The sequence below is a fragment of the Astatotilapia calliptera genome, chromosome 6 (genome assembly GCF_964374335.1).
Source record: "Astatotilapia calliptera chromosome 6, fAstCal68.1, whole genome shotgun sequence".
Taxonomy (NCBI): Eukaryota; Metazoa; Chordata; class Actinopteri; order Cichliformes; family Cichlidae; genus Astatotilapia; species Astatotilapia calliptera.
This window is the reverse complement of record NC_137427.1, coordinates 3,461,001-3,480,388: the sequence shown is the minus strand read 5'-3', so window position 1 is coordinate 3,480,388 and position 19,388 is coordinate 3,461,001. Positions and strand designations below refer to the sequence as shown.

The 19,388-nt window shown below is 43.0% G+C and overlaps 1 protein-coding gene across 4 annotated transcripts in view; it reads left to right on the top strand.

The window, feature by feature from the left end:
- kcnq5b (potassium voltage-gated channel, KQT-like subfamily, member 5b) overlaps positions 1 to 19,388 on the top strand; it is a 127,796-nt gene that overhangs the window by 97,133 nt on the left and 11,275 nt on the right. For 2 of the 4 annotated variants that reach the window (XM_026169698.2, XM_026169697.2), the window contains exons 4-10: positions 2,932 to 3,107; positions 3,852 to 3,977; positions 5,510 to 5,620; positions 6,030 to 6,125; positions 7,816 to 7,910; positions 12,537 to 12,563; positions 16,262 to 16,485. In XM_026169698.2, the coding sequence (XP_026025483.1) occupies positions 2,932 to 3,107; positions 3,852 to 3,977; positions 5,510 to 5,620; positions 6,030 to 6,125; positions 7,816 to 7,910; positions 12,537 to 12,563; positions 16,262 to 16,485 (855 nt within the window). The remainder of the gene's footprint in view (positions 1 to 2,931; positions 3,108 to 3,851; positions 3,978 to 5,509; positions 5,621 to 6,029; positions 6,126 to 7,815; positions 7,911 to 12,536; positions 12,564 to 16,261; positions 16,486 to 19,388) is intronic. The other 2 variants (XM_080302631.1, XM_080302632.1) reach the window with 1 other exon arrangement.

Below are 19,388 nucleotides of genomic sequence, written 5' to 3'. Positions count from 1 at the left end.
ATAGCCCTGACCAGCTACATAGCCCCCACCTAAGGGGTCAGTCGTCCCCGACGACCCCATTACCCCACACAAAGTCCTGCAAATGTCCAGGTGCCTTCTTTTGGCGCATCGGCCGGTCACGACCGGCGGGGGGAAAGTCACTCGGGTCAGAACATGGGGTGCCACCATCATCCCACTTCTGACACCAATGTGGCGAGCTCAGACAACGAAGAGACGGAGGTATCGTTTGGTCTTGCTTCCCGTGAGCTAGCCAGGGAGCACAGCCGTTTATTGACATCTGCAGAAGAACACTGCCGCTAGCTAACTGCTCAGCGCGGCAACCGCACAGCAACAACAACACACAGGGCGCCCTCTGACCCCGGAAGGACACACCGTCGCAGCGAGAGGGCGTCACCCGTCACTATGGCAACATAAACAAAACATAACTGTACAAACAGAACCCTGAAGAGCCCTGACCCGCTACAATATGCTGCTGAGAATATAGCCCATAAGAAGCGTATAGTATAGCTTTTATTTTGGAAAGAGCCATTTCTCTGTAATAAACTCTCTTTTCCAAAGATGAGTGATTCCCCAATCAGATACAGGTGTTACCGCGCCAGATCCGCGGCCCCGAACTGTAGTAAGGAAACCTCTGGCAGTTACTTGAAGGTTCCGTAACTGACTCGTAGCCAGCAACAGCTTACTATACAGGTCAACTCCGCTAGCAAAAAGATCGAAGGAGGCGTAGGAAACTGCTTCACCGAACTTTATTTCTTCTCTAAGGCACGAACACAGCGTACAGTGGGCTGAAACAGTTTACTCACAGCGAGCATCGCCGACACAACTCTGGCTGTCGACGGAGTTATTATATTCCTTTTATTTCTTTTCTTTTCGTCTCTTCTGTAGCTAACCGTTACTTTTTCCCCTTCTCCGCTCTCTCTCTTCACACACACACACCAGGCAGTCCCGCTACACACATCCCGAATACATTTCCCATCAGGCTTCATCCTTAAAGGGCCATGCCTGTAACACAGGGCTTGCAAAATCGCTAGCCCGACGTCCCGGGGCTAGCGGGCTATTGTAGGAAGGGCTATTGTAGAAAGGAAAAATATATGTCAATGCTTTTGCATTCTTTCGGAAATGTAGCTGGGTAATTATGTCATTGGCATCGGTGAGCCACTGTCAATATGTGACATATTGAAATCGCGTTTGAATTTGCGCTTGTGTTTTGCTTTCACTTTGCAAATGTCCAGGTGCCTTCTTTTGGCGCACCGGCCGGTCACGACCGGCGGGGGGAAAGTCACTCGGGTCAGAACATGGGGTGCCACCATCATCCCACTTCTGACACCAATGTGGCGAGCTCAGACAACGAGGAGACGGAGGTATCGTTTGGTCTTGCTTCCCGTGAGCTAGCCAGGGAGCACAGCCGTTTATTGACATCTGCAGAAGAACACTGCCGCTAGCTAACTGCTCAGCGCGGCAACGGCATAGCAACAACAACAACACACAGGGCGCCCTCTGACCCCGGAAGGACACACCGTCGCAGCGAGAGGGCGTCACCCGTCACTATGGCAACATAAACAAAACATAACTGTACAAACAGAACCCCGAACAGCCCTGATCCGCTACAATATGCTGCTGAGAATATAGCCCATAAGAAGCGTATAGTATAGCTTTTATTTTGGAAAGAGCCATTTCTCTGTAATAAACTCTCTTTTCCAAAGATGAGTGATTCCTCAATCAGATACAGGGCTCGCAAAATCGCTAGCCCGACAGCGAGCTGAGTGTTGAAATTAGTGATTAAAAAACTCAATTTCTGAGCTCTTGTTTCATGTTTACGTAGCTGACCGTTTATGGAAGGAAGGCAGTGAAGCAAGGCACCCCGAAGCAAGTAAGATTCACTCCACAGGCCGTTAGAGGCATGTGGCGTGTATATTCGAGTCCATTCAGATATTAGTAATATTGAATATTTAATCAATTTTAGTATTACAGTAAGGGATAGCTCAGTAGGTAAAGTGGTCGCCCCATGATCGGAAGGTCGGCGGTTCGAATCCACTTAACGGCTACCCTGAGGTACCCCTGAGCAAGGTACCGTCCCTACACACTGCTCCCCGGGCGCCTGCTTAGTGGGCTGCCCACTGCTTCACTGAGTGAATGGGTCAAATGCAGAGAAAAACAAGTAATTTCCCCATGGGGATCAATAAAGTATCCATTATTATTATTATTATTATTATTATTATTATATATATCTCCAGTAAATAGATCTGACAGCAGGTCAACTTATGCCAAGCTGGCCTCCAGGGTTATAATGCACAGTCGGGAAGCCTTTCTGGGATCATAAAGTTCTCTGGCACCACCCATAAATACCAAAAACTACACTTCCAGGTGGTCTCTGTGTGTCCACTTTCAGCACTGCTGATGTTTTATTATCACTCTGTGGAAGTCCGGTTCTGCCAACTTTCCCTCGGTTAAAATTTTTTCTTTAAATATAGACTCTGTGCGCAAGTGTTGGTGCACACCTCTGAGCCTTTGAATTCAAGTGTTTCAGTCACAGGTGTATAAAATCAAGCACAGAGAAGGTAAAGTGCATAAACATGAATAATGCTCTGTTGACTCAGTAACTGCAGAGGTCCAAACTTCAGCTAGCATTAGCATCAAAATCAGTTTTCATAATCCACCATAATAAAAACTGTATTTCAAGTTTTTCTGATCTTTTTGTGGTCGTCTTCCTCTGGCATGCCAGGAGCTTCACGGCCTGGTTCCTGTAGCAAGGCAGCTCCTGTAGGTGTAGTGTGTTGGTGACCCAGCAGATTTGTCTGTATAGTGTAGCTTTGTATAGATTATTTCTGTTTGAAAACACATATTTATCAGTGCAGATCATTTTAAAGGCAGCTTCATAAAGAATTGTATCCTCTTCTGCTGGTAAGCCGTCGTTTTGTGTTTTCATTCCAGACATCATAGTGCTGATAGCGTCAGTGGCGGTGGTGTCAGCAGGTAGCCAGGGCAACATCTTTGCCACGTCAGTCCTGCGAAGCCTGCGTTTCCTGCAGATCCTACGAATGGTGCGAATGGACCGAAGGGGAGGCACCTGGAAGCTGTTGGGCTCTGTAGTCTACGCACACAGCAAGGTAGGCGAGGAGGGCATCTGCAGATCAAGCTTCTGATCAAGCTTCAGGGAATCTCAAGATGTTTCTGTAACGCTATGTTTATACGATTAAAACAATTAAAGGTGTTAAAGATGAAATGTTATCAGAATCAGAATCAGAAAGGGGTTTATTGCCAAATGTTGAGCAGGTTTACAACATTAGGAAATTGCTGCGGTGCTTCAGTGCAAACATACTGTCATAAATTGCGATTAAATAGGCGATTAAATGCAGTATTTATTTATTTTTAAGCTAGTAGACTAATCTTGCATGATAGTTTGATTGCTCTTCCTTGCTATTTTGAGGTCACAGAGGGTTTCATGAGCATTCATCACCTACCTAAATGTTCCTGATAAAGTGTACACCAGCACAGCTGTGTTCCTACAGCGTTGTTCGAGCAGAGCAATGAGTCAGATTAGCTGCAGTCCCTGATTTGCAGGTAACACTGGGCACATTCAGAGGTCTTGTAGAGTTCAGAGCAGGCAGTTCAGCAGCTGTTTTAGCAGCACATCAGGAAGTTGGTCGCAGTGTTTTATCATATTTATGTCTAAACCAATAAGTGACTGCATCAGAGGAAGGTTCTGTAAAGGGTCGTGACCTATCACGTCATTATTTTATTTCTGTTTCTGACCTCAGTGTTCAGAGAAAAGTGGTTTTAGGTCGATGTGCATTAAATAAATGCTCCTTTTTCCACCATTAAACTCTGAATGACCTCTTTGACTTCTGCAGGAACTGGTAACCGCCTGGTACATCGGCTTCTTGGTCCTCATCTTCTCTTCGTTCCTTGTCTACCTTGTGGAGAATAAGTTCAACAATGAGTTTGCTACGTATGCGGATGCCTTGTGGTGGGGCACGGTGAGTTTGGAGGAATTTCTGTACTTTAGTAAAAAGCCCTGATAGAAATGATTTTTTTAGCAGCTGTCAGCCAATCTCTGCAGCCACCTGACCCTCCTGAGTTAGACTTTCTTGGACATCAGCAGAGTACAGGTTTTACTCTGAGTATTTTCAGATGAGTGTGTCGTGCTCTGGATGCAGAAAAGCAGAATCCTTGCTGTTATTATCTCCTGTTCAGCTCTGCCTCTGAGCACCAACAGCCGTCCATAAACATTAGTCCTGCACGGCTCCGTTAAACACCATTATTAATCCGGCTCAGAAATTCATAATGGTGTAAAATAGCCTTTGTCATGAATGGTAATCAGAGCCTGAATGAAAAATGTTCAGGCTTCCAAATCAAAGAGGTAGATGGATGGATATCTGTACAGATGGGCAGATAAAACCGGCACAGTAATAAAGCCAAGTAAGGTTTTTCTGCCAGTTTCAGTCCACGGCCAGATACATCTGCCCCTGTCATTAAATGGTGAATACACTTCATTAAATGCTCCTTTTCAGGCTTTTGTTGAATACATGAGAATGCTTTTATCCAGCAGTCATATTTTGATGCACTAAGTACCATCAACTTAAATCATTACTGCAATTAACTCTTTTAATTCTATTAAAACTTCACTTGCTGACATCGAGATGTTTGAGTCCCATTTTCATTGAATCTGAGGTTTCATATTGTCAAAACGCCCTCTCCGTGTATATCTGCACAACATCATCAGATGCTCGGTAGGTCTTTGCACATAAAGGACAAGAGGAGTGCACATTCGGTGCCTTAGAAAACTTTATTTTTTCAGATAAGGCAGAATAAACATTTGAGCCGCCGGCTTTCAGCAGCGTTCTTGGAACCAAGGCCGCACAGACTGACGCCCGTTAAAGCCTCTGCGCAGGTTTAATCATTCAGATGTGATTGCAGTGCTTGAAGGCATCATTTAAAATCATGTCTCTGTATGGAGAAAATCAGGCTGTATGCAAAAGGGAAAAAGATGCAAATACAATGGAGCGATGCGTACTAGAAGACATTTAACACTGAGCAGTCTGACAGAAATAAAAGCAGTCTTAATAGATTGGTGTAAGTAAAGCAGAGGATGCATTTTCATTCAAGTCTACTAACCAAATAACCCCTTTTAATATCACTTAAAGGACCATTTCACCAAAACTGCAAAAGCTGCCTGAGGCACAAACAAAAAGATGAAACCAGTTTCTGTCCTACAACCTTTAAAAGATGCCTTTAAAAACAGGTCTCATATAGGTAGGTATAGGTATTCCACATGACTTTATAATTTCCAACTAATGACGTCTTACTGTTAAATAAAAAAACTACTAATAGCTTGTAGATGTTTAGATAAGTCATAGACAACCTCAGCGTTACCAGGTCACTTGCAAGTTCTGATACAGCATAAGTTTTAATTTTAAATATAACATTTGTTTAAAAGTTCCCTGTTTAAACAGCCAGGGGCTGCATATGAGCATCCATCAGGCCCTGATAATAATCATTGTTTTCACAGATCACCCTGACAACCATCGGCTACGGAGACAAGACGCCAAAGACGTGGACGGGGCGGATGCTGTCCGCGGGGTTCGCCCTCCTCGGCATCTCCTTCTTTGCCTTGCCAGCTGTAAGTTATTCTTTTTTTATGAATCAGTTTTCTGTAACAGGTTTTCATTTTTTTTTCTCTCATAAAGTTTCCTTTTTTATGAAATTTGCTTCTTTTTTAATGTAAATTTACAACCTTATTATTGCAGTTTATAATAATAATTATTGTTGTATTGTTGTAATAGAACATTCAGTTAATTTCCAGTCACAGTAATTCAGTCATTAAATTGAATTATGTACCTACTTGAGGACATAAAAGTTCTCTGAAACAAGCTGTTTTAGCGCTTTCCTGCTCTCTTCTTATTGGCTAACTTCTGGAAGCCTGCACAGGAGCACTAGGATACTCTCTTTAAGTCACTGCTACCAGTGCACGAAACCACATCATGGTGTATTTGTGGTGTGTGTATTTATTTCTGTTTATATCATTTCAGGGTATTCTGGGTTCAGGCTTTGCCCTGAAGGTCCAGGAGCAGCACAGACAGAAGCACTTTGAGAAGAGAAGAAACCCAGCGGCCTACCTCATCCAGGTAAAACAGACACCCTGTCATTCTTTTGTCTCTGACACATATCTCTGCTTTGGGCTGGACAATGAAGACGTTAACGTTGACGATTCAATCCACTGTAGTGTTGTTAAAATCTATAAGCGACTGTCATTCTCCACTTTGTCCTTTTCCTTCGTGGACTCGACGAAACCCAGTGAAAAGCAGATATCGTCACCCTGTGCAGCCCACTTCTCTCCTCATCTTCTCAAAGCTCAATCATCTCTTTCACCTCCTACTAGTATAGCCATAGACTGTATATAAAAGATGGTCATGGCTACCATGAGATCACCATTTGGGTTGTAGATTCCTGTTTTTCTTCCTTTCTTGCCGTTTTGAAAGCAGGCGTTACGAGCACAGGTGGAACCGAGGGATGTTCCACGGCTAACACATAGACAACCATCCGCACTCACATTCACACCAATAGGTGTGACAGACCCCAGCATGATGGTGGAATTGAACTCAGGACCTTTTTGCTGTGAGGCAGCTGTGCTAACCACCACTGCCCAAGGAAGATTCATGACAAGGAGAAAAAAACTGTGTGACTTTATTTATGCTTTGAAATGTCTGTTCAGCTCATCTAATCTAGATGATCTCTTGACGTTCCAAAGGCTTCTTCAGTTTTTAAAGCTGATGAGGAGTCAGTGTTGTAGGTGGCTGAAAGCATCTCTGTCCACTGAACTGAAGTGGTGTCCAACAACTCCAACTATCTGCCACCTATGATTCGGTCCTGAGGTCCCTTTCCAGACGATCTAACAACATTCAGTCCTCGTCCTATATGACCTTAACAAACGACATGATGATAGGGTGGGACAACAACTCGCAAACAAGGCCAACATGTCCGGAACAAACTCCAACGTGACAATCCTGGGTTAAATACCTGGGACTCGTCATCAGCTTTCAGATGAAATCCAGTTTGGATTAAAGCAATTGTTTAAATGTGTCAAAAACATTTCCTTCCTACTGAGCTTATTGTCTGAAACAATCCGAAAGCCTGGCAGGGTTATTTGGGGGGATGGTTGTTTTGTTTTTGTTTATTTTTTGGGGTCTGAGGAACCACGGCGATGTTAAATCAAGAGCTGAGTTACAGAGAAAACTCCTCCCACTGTATGTCTGTCTTTTTTATACAGTCTATGGTATAAAGCACAGAAACACCAACGATCCCCTCCGTCCTGCTACCTGATCTTCACTCACCTTTAGTTTCATCCTGACTTTCACTGGTGCTGACCTCACATTGACCTCCTCGTATATTTCCCCACATGCTTCCTTTTCCTTTTGTCCATCATATGCTCCCATCTCCTCCTCCTCCTCTTCATCCTGTGCATCCCCATGTTGTACCAGGCTGCGTGGCGTTATCACTCCACCGACAGCACCAGGCCCTACCTGGACGCCACGTGGCGGCACTATGAGAGCCTCCTGCCTATCCACAGGCATGTATCCATGCCTGACCGCCGGCCGACCCCAGACGTGTGACACATCTGTGTTTTAGTTTTCACTAATCAGCTCTTTTTTTACTTTCTTTTCTTTTCTCCTCTTCTCCTGACTCCCTCTGGGGCCTTGTTTTTCTTTTGGGTTTTTTTTTTTTACCTTTTTTCTGTCTGTTTATCGTTTTTTTTCTGGGAGGGGGGTCTTTTAATTTTTCCCTTCCACCTATTTTTTTTGTGTATTCTGCATGCAGTGTGTTTGGCGTAGTTATGCGGCTGATGAGAACTCGGTTTCCATTGCTACCTGGAAGCCTCACTTGAAGGCGTTGCATACCTGCAGCCCTACAAAGTAGGTACAACTATGGCAGCTGGTGTCTGTATTTGGTGTCTGTGCCACATTCCTTTCCTGCACTTCAACTTTGCAAATTTAAAGTTCATTTAGATCCTCTTTGGATTATTCACTTTTCCTGCTCTGTCCTGTCGTTTTACGTATCTGCTTTTTTTCTCTTTATTGAAAATTTATAGAAGAAGTGATTTTAGAATTTTAATTTATAAATGACAGACAATTTCCAGGCTCCATTAATGTAAAAAAAAAAGCTGACTCCTTCATCTGCTTCTCTATAAATGTCTCCGTCTGTGCACTGAGTGCTCAACGGGCCAGGAACGTTCGCTGCTTTGAGGGACCAAGGCAGCAATTTTAGCCGTCACCCTTTCATAGCACGTCTATTTATGACTCCAATTGTGGCTTCAATGACCCAATCGGGCTTTTTGAACTCAAAGCCCTCATCTTCTCAAAAGCCCTGGGCCCAGAGTGATTTAGAGGGACGCACCTATTTCAGTCTGTCAGTGTGTCAAGGTTTAGCTGTAGTGCAGCTTTTTTACAGAAAATGATGAGGGATGCGGAAAGAGTTGAGAAATTTCCCCCAGTGCCGTCAAACCGTCAACTTCCATCAAGTGGTTCTTCATATTACTGTCAATGACAGGAAAGTTGGTATTTATAATAAAACCATACGTAATTTTACCTTCATAGTGCGAATCTTTTAAAATTTTACAGCCCTCAAAGTACAAAAGGGATGATTTTAAATTAAAGGCTTTTTAAGTGTCAGTATTTATTATATCCACATGAAACCTTCAGGACTGAAAATCACATTTAATCTCTTTTAAAAACTGCTACCAAATCACCACGAGTGTCACAATCAAGGTTTTATTTAAGTAAGATTTGTTTTTCTCTACAACAACAGGGGTGGGGAACTCCAGGCCTCGAGGGCCGGTGTCCTGCAGTTTTTAGATGTGTCCTTGATCCAACACAGCTGATTTAAATGGATAAATTACCTCCTAAAAAGTTCTCCAGAGGCCTGGTAATGAAGTAATCATTTGATTCAGGTCTGCTGACCCAGGGACACCGACCCTTGAGGCCTGGAGTTTGACACCGCTGCTCTATAAACATCTCTGAGCTTCAGTATCTCGTGATACATCCTAGCGTTTCAGATCGTATTCAGTAACACAACTTTAATGTCTGCAGTGTAGAGGAACAGACGCCCCAGAGAATTCACTTCAAAAAGTGCATTCTGGGTAAACTTTAAATGCTCATATCACCATGTGAGATGCGCGTCTGCTCAAAACAAGTCATGACATGAAAGTTCTCCTTTCACCTACCTGACTTTGTATGAGCGGTGTCAGAACAAGTTTCTAAAAAGCCCAATCCGAATCATCCTTGGTGTTCACGTGTTCTTTATAACCGTTTGGACCGCGTCACCAAAGTTGACATGTTTTTGTCTGAGTCGTAGGAGTGTTGCATGGCTGCAGGTGCTTCTCAGCATTCAGAAACCGCTTGAAGGCCAATTCACAGGTTCCATGTTTGCGCCTCACCTGGTTTCTGTCTTAAGGTGTCACACTTTAAATGGGACCACACATTATTTTTATTCGTGTCCCCACATATTGAGGCACTGTCCAAATTTTTATTGGCTCCAGTTCACAAACGTAAACACACCTCACCAACAGATGTGCTGACTCAAGGATGCTGGAACTCAAAGATAATTTCCAGGCACGGCAGCAGCTGACATGTCGCATAACAGCATAAAAACAAACTTTAGCTTCTACTTCTGCTTATAAAAGTTGGGAAAATGGAATTAAGTAAAAAAAAACTGCAAGCTGTGTTCCTTTTCTTAAATTGTCTCAATGTCAAAAAAAATTCAATCTGCATTTTAGCATTAATCTCATCACCCATGTTGTCCCACACAAACATCATGGACTTCATGTTTAGTTTGTTGGGACTAGATCAGAATTTGAACATGTGCTGGAAAAGAAGCTCCTGAAGTTTTGTGTTTCATACCCTGTGAGGTAAAAGATTTAACTATGCAGTTCCTGAATAATTTTTATGACTAAGAAAGTTTCAGAAACATCCCTGCCTCTGATTTATTATTTCATAAATCATACCGTGTCTACTCCAGCCAGCAAATTCTATTTTTTAAATTGACCTAAGACGAGCACTTTATTCATGAAGCTGCCCAGTCTGTACCAAAACCTGCTTTGCTCTATGTAACGTATATCTAAAAAGAGCTTCTTCCTGTTCCTTTCAGAATAAAAGACCTCAACATACGCTGCATGACTGCTATAATCCCACGCACTGTTACTACACATTTTAGAAAAGATCATAAATCTCTAGAACCCACATGGGTTCAATTGGCACAATAATGTTTTTATTTAAATGAAAGTCAAAATGACAGGTCATCACAGTGTGATGGCACGTGCTGTGGGAAATGACTGGTATCGTCCCAAACAGCACATGATAAAAGCAGAAAAGCTGCCCTTAAAAGCTCGCCTCCCTTCATGTTTTAGTATTGGCATTTATGAGTTTTATGCACTTACATTTAAATACTCTGTTTAAAATTATCCACAGTTCTGTGATATAATCCAGGCATCTAACCAAGCTGCTAAACGTTAATACTCGAGCTAGTTATGCACCTTGAATTATAGAAATGGGGAGCTTTTCTTCTTTGGTTAAAGAACATTTTTAAAATTTTATGATTTGTGCATTTTTTGGTATCCATCCTAAACACCCTGCAAACACCCAGTGATTGGGGTTTGTTTTCCACCCCTCCTATGTGCTTTTGAAAGCCATCTGTGGAGCCTGGAAATATTGGGACAGCTATCTGCAATGTATACAATAAATGCATTGCAGATGGTTACATATAATGTACAGTTATAGCTTTATGATTACTTTATTTAAAGGAGTAATGTGTGAAACATGCAGTCCTTAAGTCACTTTCTTCTCTCGCTGCTGCTTTAGTGTGCATGAACCTGCATGTTTGTAGTGAGTCTGCTGTTTGTTAAGGCTTCCACCATCAGGCCTCTTATTGATCGATGTGTTGCGGCCTTCAAATCCTCTGCACTTGTGAAAGAAACAGCTGCTGGCAAAGCTTGTGATGCAGAAATCTCCCTATCATGCTGAACACATTGGTGCGTTTGCAGGTTTTAGCTCCTCGGTTATAAATCATGTATAACTTGTATTTTAATGAATTCCTAAAGCTCACATCATCACGACTTCAACTGGAGAGTAAAGGAGTTTTTAAACATGCTGAGTGTGTCATTCATCACTGTGGACATAAACTTTGCATTTATGATGTTGCCGTTAAAGAAGAATTCGCATTTGCCGTTAACACTACTGCTGAGGCCGCGCTAACTTTACACGCTGAAAAGGTTTGCAAAGCAAAAGTAAACATAGAAATCAGCTGCCTGGAAAAGCCTCGGTGCTAAGTATATGAGGCACAACCTGCATTACCCAACATGAAGCGCATCCAGCAGGTTCACTGTCCAGTACACGTCAGGGTGTGCTTTATAAACTGGTTTGTTGGTTTTCATTAAGCCAAACGAGTTCATGTTATTATGTGGAATAATGCATTCACTTCACAAAAACTTTGACACTTATTGGGTCTGGATCTCCTGCTAGTTGGACTAACCTCATCCTCACCTAGGAGGTGCCAGGATATGTCCTGGTTAGATACCTGAACCACTCTAGCTGGCTCCTGTTCATGTGATGGAGAAGCAGCTCTAAGCAGAGTCCTTCCTGACTTACTGAGCTCCTCATGCTCCATCCAGAGTCTTGCCACCCTTCGAAGGAACCTCATCTGAACTCTAAACCCTGAACTCTGAACTCTAAACCCTGCCCCCTTGGCTTTGCCTAGAAATTCTAGAACATAGGTGTCAAACTCTGGCCCGCGGGCCAGATTTGGCCCGCAGTCTAATTGCATTTGGCCCGCGAAGCCATACCAAATTACTATTAGAGCTGGCCTACTGGTATTATACAGCTAATATATATATCGTTTAGTATTAGGCTTTGCTTGTTCCATATTCAGTTTTTCAGCAAAACTTGTTTGAGTCCATAACAAAAGATTCATTCTTATATCTGGAGGAAGATTTTTCAATAAATATTAATGTTAGCCCGCGACTTTGTTCCAGTTTTGAATTTTGGCCCACTGTGTATTTGAGTTTGACACCCCTGTTCTAGAAGGTTATGACCAGTATTAATGACCAAGGGCAACCTGGCAGAGGGCAGCTTCCACTGTGCCCGGGTCCAAATTATTTCTGGTAGTGTGAACCAGGCTCTCACTGCGGTTGTGCAGAAAATGAACGTCCTGTAATAATGGGTTAGATACCCAATATTCCTTGGTCTTGGAATAGACCAAGCTGCAAAATAAAAAATGGTGCACTGTATTACCTTGCAATAACATTGTAACTTTGACCAAAAAAGACTGTTCACTGTGGTAGATTACATAACTTACCATACAAAAATTGATGCAAGACAAAGTGGAAAATATTAGTTAAACTCTCTTTAATACAACATATGAGATTTCTAATAAATGGGCTAAAACTTGCAAAAGCACCAGTATTTTGATATAAGCACTGTACTATTACTGACGTTTTATGAAAAGATGTGTTCTCAAATATCTTTCCTTTTCTGATCTGTCTGCTGCAGGAAGGAGCAGGGAGAGTCGACCACAAGGTTTGTGACTGTTTGACCTTCGCTGTGTTACGTAGTGTTGTAAGTCCATGACTTGGAAATAGGGCTGGGCGTCAAATCAGAGAATGTATCAACAAAGCTGATGCGGCGCAGTACCACGTGTGACCACTTGGGAAATTTACCTGAAAATAACTGAGTGCCTGAATTTTATTTTCATGGCTTTTTCTTCTTGTTTTTAGTCAAATGTTTGTAAGTACTTGAGTTTTTAGATTACCTTGAAAAGTCAGCTTTAGATTTTAGAGTTTCTAACTCCTGCCTGTAGATCAAAGATGAATGACGGCTATAAGATACACCTCAACAATGTTATGAAGGGGGAATCAATCTATAGAGGCCGAAATGGTTTTATGTATCAGGCTATAAATGTGTTTATTTCTGCTGTACAGCCGGACTTCTTGAACACCGGTTGTTAGAGGAACTGATGTTATTGTGGCACTTCTTTTTCAAACTTCATCTGCACTTTGCAGCTCACTCATTAGTGATTCTCCATGGCCACGCCCATATTTACTTTCTATTCTAATGATGTGTCATCGCCTTTAGGACAACTTAGCTACACCGGATGTACCTTATGTTGCATGACATCAAAAATGTGGTGCAGCTTTTATTTTTATCACTCACTTAAATTCAGTAGAAGGTACAAAGCATTTCCTGCAATGCTCTAATGCAAACGAATGAGCGCTGGGAAATCAGCAGCAAAGCTGAAGAAGTTCTGTTAATACACTCGTGATCTGCATCGTTATGTTCAAACAATGGCCGGCCGTCTTTGAGGGCTCTTTCCGCCACACTTCTGTGCGACCTGCATGGTCACCCAGACAGAACAGGTGCCCTAACAGGAGCTGAAGGCCATAAGGGTGATGATGTGTTGCCTGGAAAAGCAGCCACTTTTACACAAGCACTCTGTATGACTCACTGTTTTGACTTTCTGTTTGGTGCTGTTTTTTCTTTTTATTGCTTTTTCTCTCCAAAAGAGAAAAAATAAAATCATTTACACACCACGTTCACTACACACAAAGGCAAAAACACACACACAACATTTTTCTCATGCTTTAAACCATCCTCTTGCCTGAGGTATCTATTACACACTTATTACAAATGTTATTCTGTGTGATAATGTCCTAATATTGCTTAATTTTGTAATGAAATCAGTGCTCCTGATGTTTCTCTTTGAGTCAATGCATTTATAGACTCATTTGGGGAGGGCAGTGTGCAGGGCAGTGGAGGCTGTGTGATGTAATATGTTGTGTTTGCAGTTATGAAACACTGAGTAAATGTTTGTCTGCAAACCACCGCTGCGAACTGAAGGCAGGCGTGCTTTCTTTTTTTTTTATATTACTCTTTCCCTTTGAACCTGGTTTATGAAATACACCACAATGTAGAAAAGGTGATGGAGGTTCTGCAAAACCCCCAACTCTATTTATGTCTCTACTGCAGAGCTAGAGAGGAGGGATTAAACGCCACACTGTGCAGTCAGTGCAGAGCTGCCTTGCTTTATTAACAGAATCAGTATATATGAGAAAAGGCAGTGAGGAAACCAAAACATTACATGGGAAACAAAAATGGATTTGCATGTTTATACCTTCAGTAAACCCACACAACTGTGTAAAGCTCCCTGTCCGCTCACTGGTGATTCAGGCACTTGTTGCCATGGCCCAGCTGAATTCACATAGTTAAATGAGGGATATCGGCATGAACTGTGTGACTCACCAAATTGCAGCCTTTTTCAAACGGTCCTGTAGATGTTCATTTTCTCTACTAAGCTCAATTTGCCTCCGTTCTGCTGCTTCTAAATGTCAGTGGTCGACAAATTGAAACTCCAGCGGTAAACGTATTACTTTGTACTTCCTAGACTTCATGCATACAGTCCTGCAAAGGTTCATCAATCAGTTATTCTGCAGAGCTTACACTAAGAAAGTGGTGTTTAGATGCACGAGGGTTTAAGACAGAAAGATTTTCTCTCATCTGTTTCTGCTTCATGTAACACATCACCGTGTGTCTATCTCCCCTTGGTTTTTAGTAAAAATCATAGTAATAAACAGAAGCTACTGAGGAGGTGTACTGCTCGGAAACATAGGTACACAGCATCTCTGCTCCCTGTGACATGAAGTTTTTCTTTGGGAATGCTGACTAATTCTTGGTGCATGGGTATCTGTAGGAGGCTGTGCAGCCTCAGAGAGAGCAGAGTCAGAAAACCCTGCAGGGAGACATCAGTCGCCTTCATAGTAACACACTATCTGCCTTTTGTTTGATATTTGCCTGAGCAATGCGCTATTTGTGCCTGTTGTGATTTTGGTTTTTAACTGTCAGGTCATTAGTCTGTGCCAGGTTTCGTTCTCAGCAGCAGCTCCTCTGAAATAACTAATTAGCTTTTTCTCTGGATGTAGTGAGATTGAAATTACCGTGTGTGTGTGTGTGTGTGTGTGTGTGTGTGTGTGTGTGTGTGTGTGTGTGTGTGTGTGTGTGTGTGTGTGTGTGTGTGTGTGTGTGTGTGTGTGTGTGTGATGCACCGTCAACATTTTCTTCTTCACTCACCTCCTTGTATTCCACCTAAACGATAAACCGCGCTTCATTCACCAGAACCCACACAGACATCTCAGGTACCATCCCCTCCACCGGTGAGAAGCATTGCTTCTTATTGCTAGCCACCTAACAGCTATGAGACTCTCAGTTACTTCTTACATCATGTGCTCTGATTTCTAACGAGGGATACGAGTCAGAGTCGGTACAAAGTCTCGAGGGCCTCACTGCCACTCGGCACAGTCAGCAGTGAGCAACACTAGCTAACGTTAGCTTAGAATCAGAACCTAGCATGCAACATTTTCCTGATGACTTCACGGGCTCAGTCATTAGTGTCAAGTCACGTTGAGACTAACAAGTGAGATCATGACGTTCATTTTACAAGTTATTAGAAAGGAGGATTATGCAGATGCACTCGTTGGCTGATAACGTCTTAATGAAATCATTAGCCATCCTGTTGACTTTCTCAGACTATTGAGTTTAAGAGTAAGAATTTACTGAGACGAATCAACACATTCATGACCAAAATCCACTGATTTGGTGACAATAAGAAGAACACAGACTTCTGTTTAATCCTCTGCAGCATGTAAATGATGCACGGCTGACGCCTGCGAACGGCTTTGCATGCTGTCATTCTGCATAAACACAGGATCTGTCACTCGCTAATTATCTCCACACCTCATGGTCCTGCCTGTTCACACTCTGCAGGTAATTCTTATGAATTTTCATCCATAAACTCACACTTTTATATAAAAACATGCGATACATTTAATATAACTGTGCGACACCCGCTGGCTCTTTTAATGATGTGTAAACGAATTGGTCACACAAGACGGCATACTGTGCACACTTGCAGGAACAAACCACCAGCATCATCACACAGCTGAAGCTTCATATCTAACCAAAGCTTGCATTTTGTCTAAAGCATCTGCTGCAATGCATGCTGGTCTGTCTCCATCCTGTCCTGCAGCCCTTATACTAAATGGATGGCTGCCATGTTCAGCAGTTTATGAAGGAACACTTTTCCAGGATAACTTTTTGCTATCATGAAAATCATTTATCGCTCAAACATGTTGACCTCTTTGTCATTTCCACCCCACTTCACTTCCTTCTTCTTTCCCCTTCTCGCTCCAATCTCCCTCTGTACTACTTTTCATCACTAATTTCAGCCAGAAGTTGAGTTTTAAGGAGCGGGTGAGGATGGCGAGCCCCCGAGGTCAGAGCATCAAGAATAGGCAGACGTCATCAGTGAATGACAGGCGCTCTCCGGTGGCTGACGCTGGCACAGAGGGCACCAGTCCCGCCAAGGTTCAGAAGAGCTGGAGCTTCAACGACCGCACGCGGTTCAGACCGTCGCTCCGCCTCAAGAGTCAGTCCCGCTCCACCACTGATGGTGCGTGTGCCATTCTGCTTTCACTGCCGGTATTTTATATCAGTGTGGATTATTAACAAAGCAAAATCACCTGTTTTAGAGTCTGGCTTCTGGCCTCCACCCTGCTGGCTTTTTAGTGGTGGCTTATAAATGCTAAGTAACATATTACCGTACCAAAACTGAAGACGGCCTTCTTGGTTTCATCATCTCCTCTCTATTATCATGGAGTCTTTAACTTGAGGTGCCCGTTGTTGTGTTTTTGCGTTATATAAATAGTACTGGACAAAACTGCTTTTCCTGTGAGGGGGAAAAAAAAGATGTTAGAATTTTTTCCATTTAAATTTTGAAATGTCTCAATGTCTTTTTTTGTTCAGAGCAGGTCTAATAACTTATTTTAGCCATTAGGCTACATTCACTGCTGCTCATTGTGTGCTGTCAAAGTCAAAATCGGCCAGTTTCAGTCATGCGGGATTAACAGGAAGTGAGTAACCTCTCCAAACAGCTGCTCTTGCTCTTCCTTGAGTGCCACATTTAAAGAAAGGTGTTCCTGAGATATAAAAATAAGCACAACTGCCCCAACCTCACTGCTCATATTTAACTGACTCTCGATCCAGCTCATCAGAACTGGTTTGGCTCACTAATGACGCAGCGGAGTGGAGGAATGCTGATGGCTGCTGTGCTCCCTTTCTTTGGCCTAGCAGTGCCGGCCTGGCGAGTCCTCCTGGGTAACGGCCAGTTGGTGGTTGTGGGCGGACTGATGGATAGATGGAAGGTGGGGGTGGTGAGCTCCAGGAGCCATATGGGGTGTCAGAGCCGTCCAGCTGGCTGAGGCCTGCTGGTGGAGAGGAATCATTAGCCAAGCTAGCCAAAACCAAACTGGTTGGCTGGTTAGCCACGCTGCGTCTGATCGCTGACATGTTGGCTAAGTGAGACATTAGAGGATGGGAAACATCTCCCTTCCATTCTGTCTTAATTAGAAATGAAACCAGGAATTATTTTAGTGGAAAGTTTTTTTTTAATGGAGCAAATCATTAATCAGCACTGTTTTTCATCAGCAGCAGGTATTTTAGTATTTAGTATTTATTTATTTATTGTCATTGTCAAGAACAATGAAATTGCGTTTGGGGCTTCCATACAACCCAAAAAAAAGAAGAAAATAATAAATACCCCTTAAAACCCAAGTGTACATATTTAACCCAGTGTGACTCCAATGCAATAAGACAATCCTTAGCAATAATGTTCGTAGAAATTCAGACAAAGACCTGAGAAACATGACAAAATACAACAATGCAACCCATTCAATATTATTGTACTGTGAGATATGATATCAGATATGATAGTTATCTATTTAAGAAAGGGGGGGGGGCAGGAGGGGGAAGAGAATAAAGATATGATGCACCAATGCAGACCAGTTCATTGCTATTAAGAAGTTGGATATGGTTATTGTCCGTGAGAGGGGGGCAGAGAGTTCAGGAGCCTCACAGCCTGTGGATACAGGCTGTTGGCCAGTCTGGATGTTCTGGCCTGTATAGACCTGTACCTTCTCCCTGAGGGCAGCAGATGGAAAAGGTGGCGCGCAGGGTGATGTTGGTCCCGCAGGATACTGTGCACCCTCCTCAGACAGCGAGTGGGGAAGATATTACTGATCTCTGGCAGACTTGTTCCAATAATTCTGCCAGCTTCTTTCACCACCCGCTGGAGTGCTTGCTGATCGGCCTTGGTGCAGCTGGGGAACCACACTAGAGGTCTGACAAAACCCACATACTGTGGAGTAATCTGTGGAGTAATCGATCCTTTCCTGAGGTCATCTACAGTGTTTAGTTCAACAGAACACATCAACGGCATTAACCCTGTGCTTACCTCCTCAGGGTGCTCAGGGTTCCTGCTCCATTTGGAAAATCAAAATGAAGTCTTTCTAAACCTTTAATGCTTTATTACCCCATGACACTAAGGTGAATCTCTGGATTTTGGACAGCTTTGATCTGTGCTTTAAACTATTTAGACTCCAGATTTTCCACCAGCTCACAGAGATCCCCACGGCCCAGCAGAGGCGTGTAACTACAAAGTGAAGGTCAATGGATTAGTAAGCTGTGTTGAGCTTAAAGTCCGAGTTTAGTCTCTTATGAGTCTTGAGTCACTTTTTACCTGTTACATCGAGGTGGTAACTTATTCTGAAACTAAACAGTGACCTGGTGATGAGCAGGTTTTGTTTAGAGTTTCTGTCTAAAAACAGCTGGAACTGTCCAAAACTACAAAAACTACCAGGGTCAAAAGTATTCGTCAGATGTTCTTCAGCAGGAGTGATGCAAATTTGAAGTTGTTGTCATATTGGAAGACAAAGCTATTACCCAAACCTGGTTTTGCCTGCTGACTGCTTGATGTTTTCTTCTTCACATATCCTTCTTTCGTCTAGTGGTGCAACGGATCACAGTTGATCCGTAATCCAAACTGATCCCACTCCACAGTGCGCATGGTGGGTCTGTCAAGCGATAGTTATGGCCAGTGCTAGCGGTCCAAGTGGAGGAGCAGAGGAGTTTGCGGTACTTAAGCAGCCCTTTCATGCCCAGTCCGACCGGGCTAAAGCTAATACAAAAGCTATTGGGGTGTTTCGCTGCAGACGGGAGGCTGTATTCCGTTGTGCAAAACAAGGGGTTTAAACTATGATGCACGTGCTTGAGCCACGCTATGATATCCCGTTGTGCGTCCACTTTAGTGACAAGATCGTACCCAGGCATGTATGAGCAGGAAAAGATTTAAGTTATGGCTGAACTGTCCCAGGCATCTTCTGTTGCCCAAATGGATGGATCTCCAGGGCAACGGAAAGCTACGTGACCGTGTGTTAGTGTGTTTGAGCAGTAAGACTAACACGGCTCACTGCAATCTGTTGTTTGTGTGGATGCAAAATGTTCTCATTGGCATAAAGT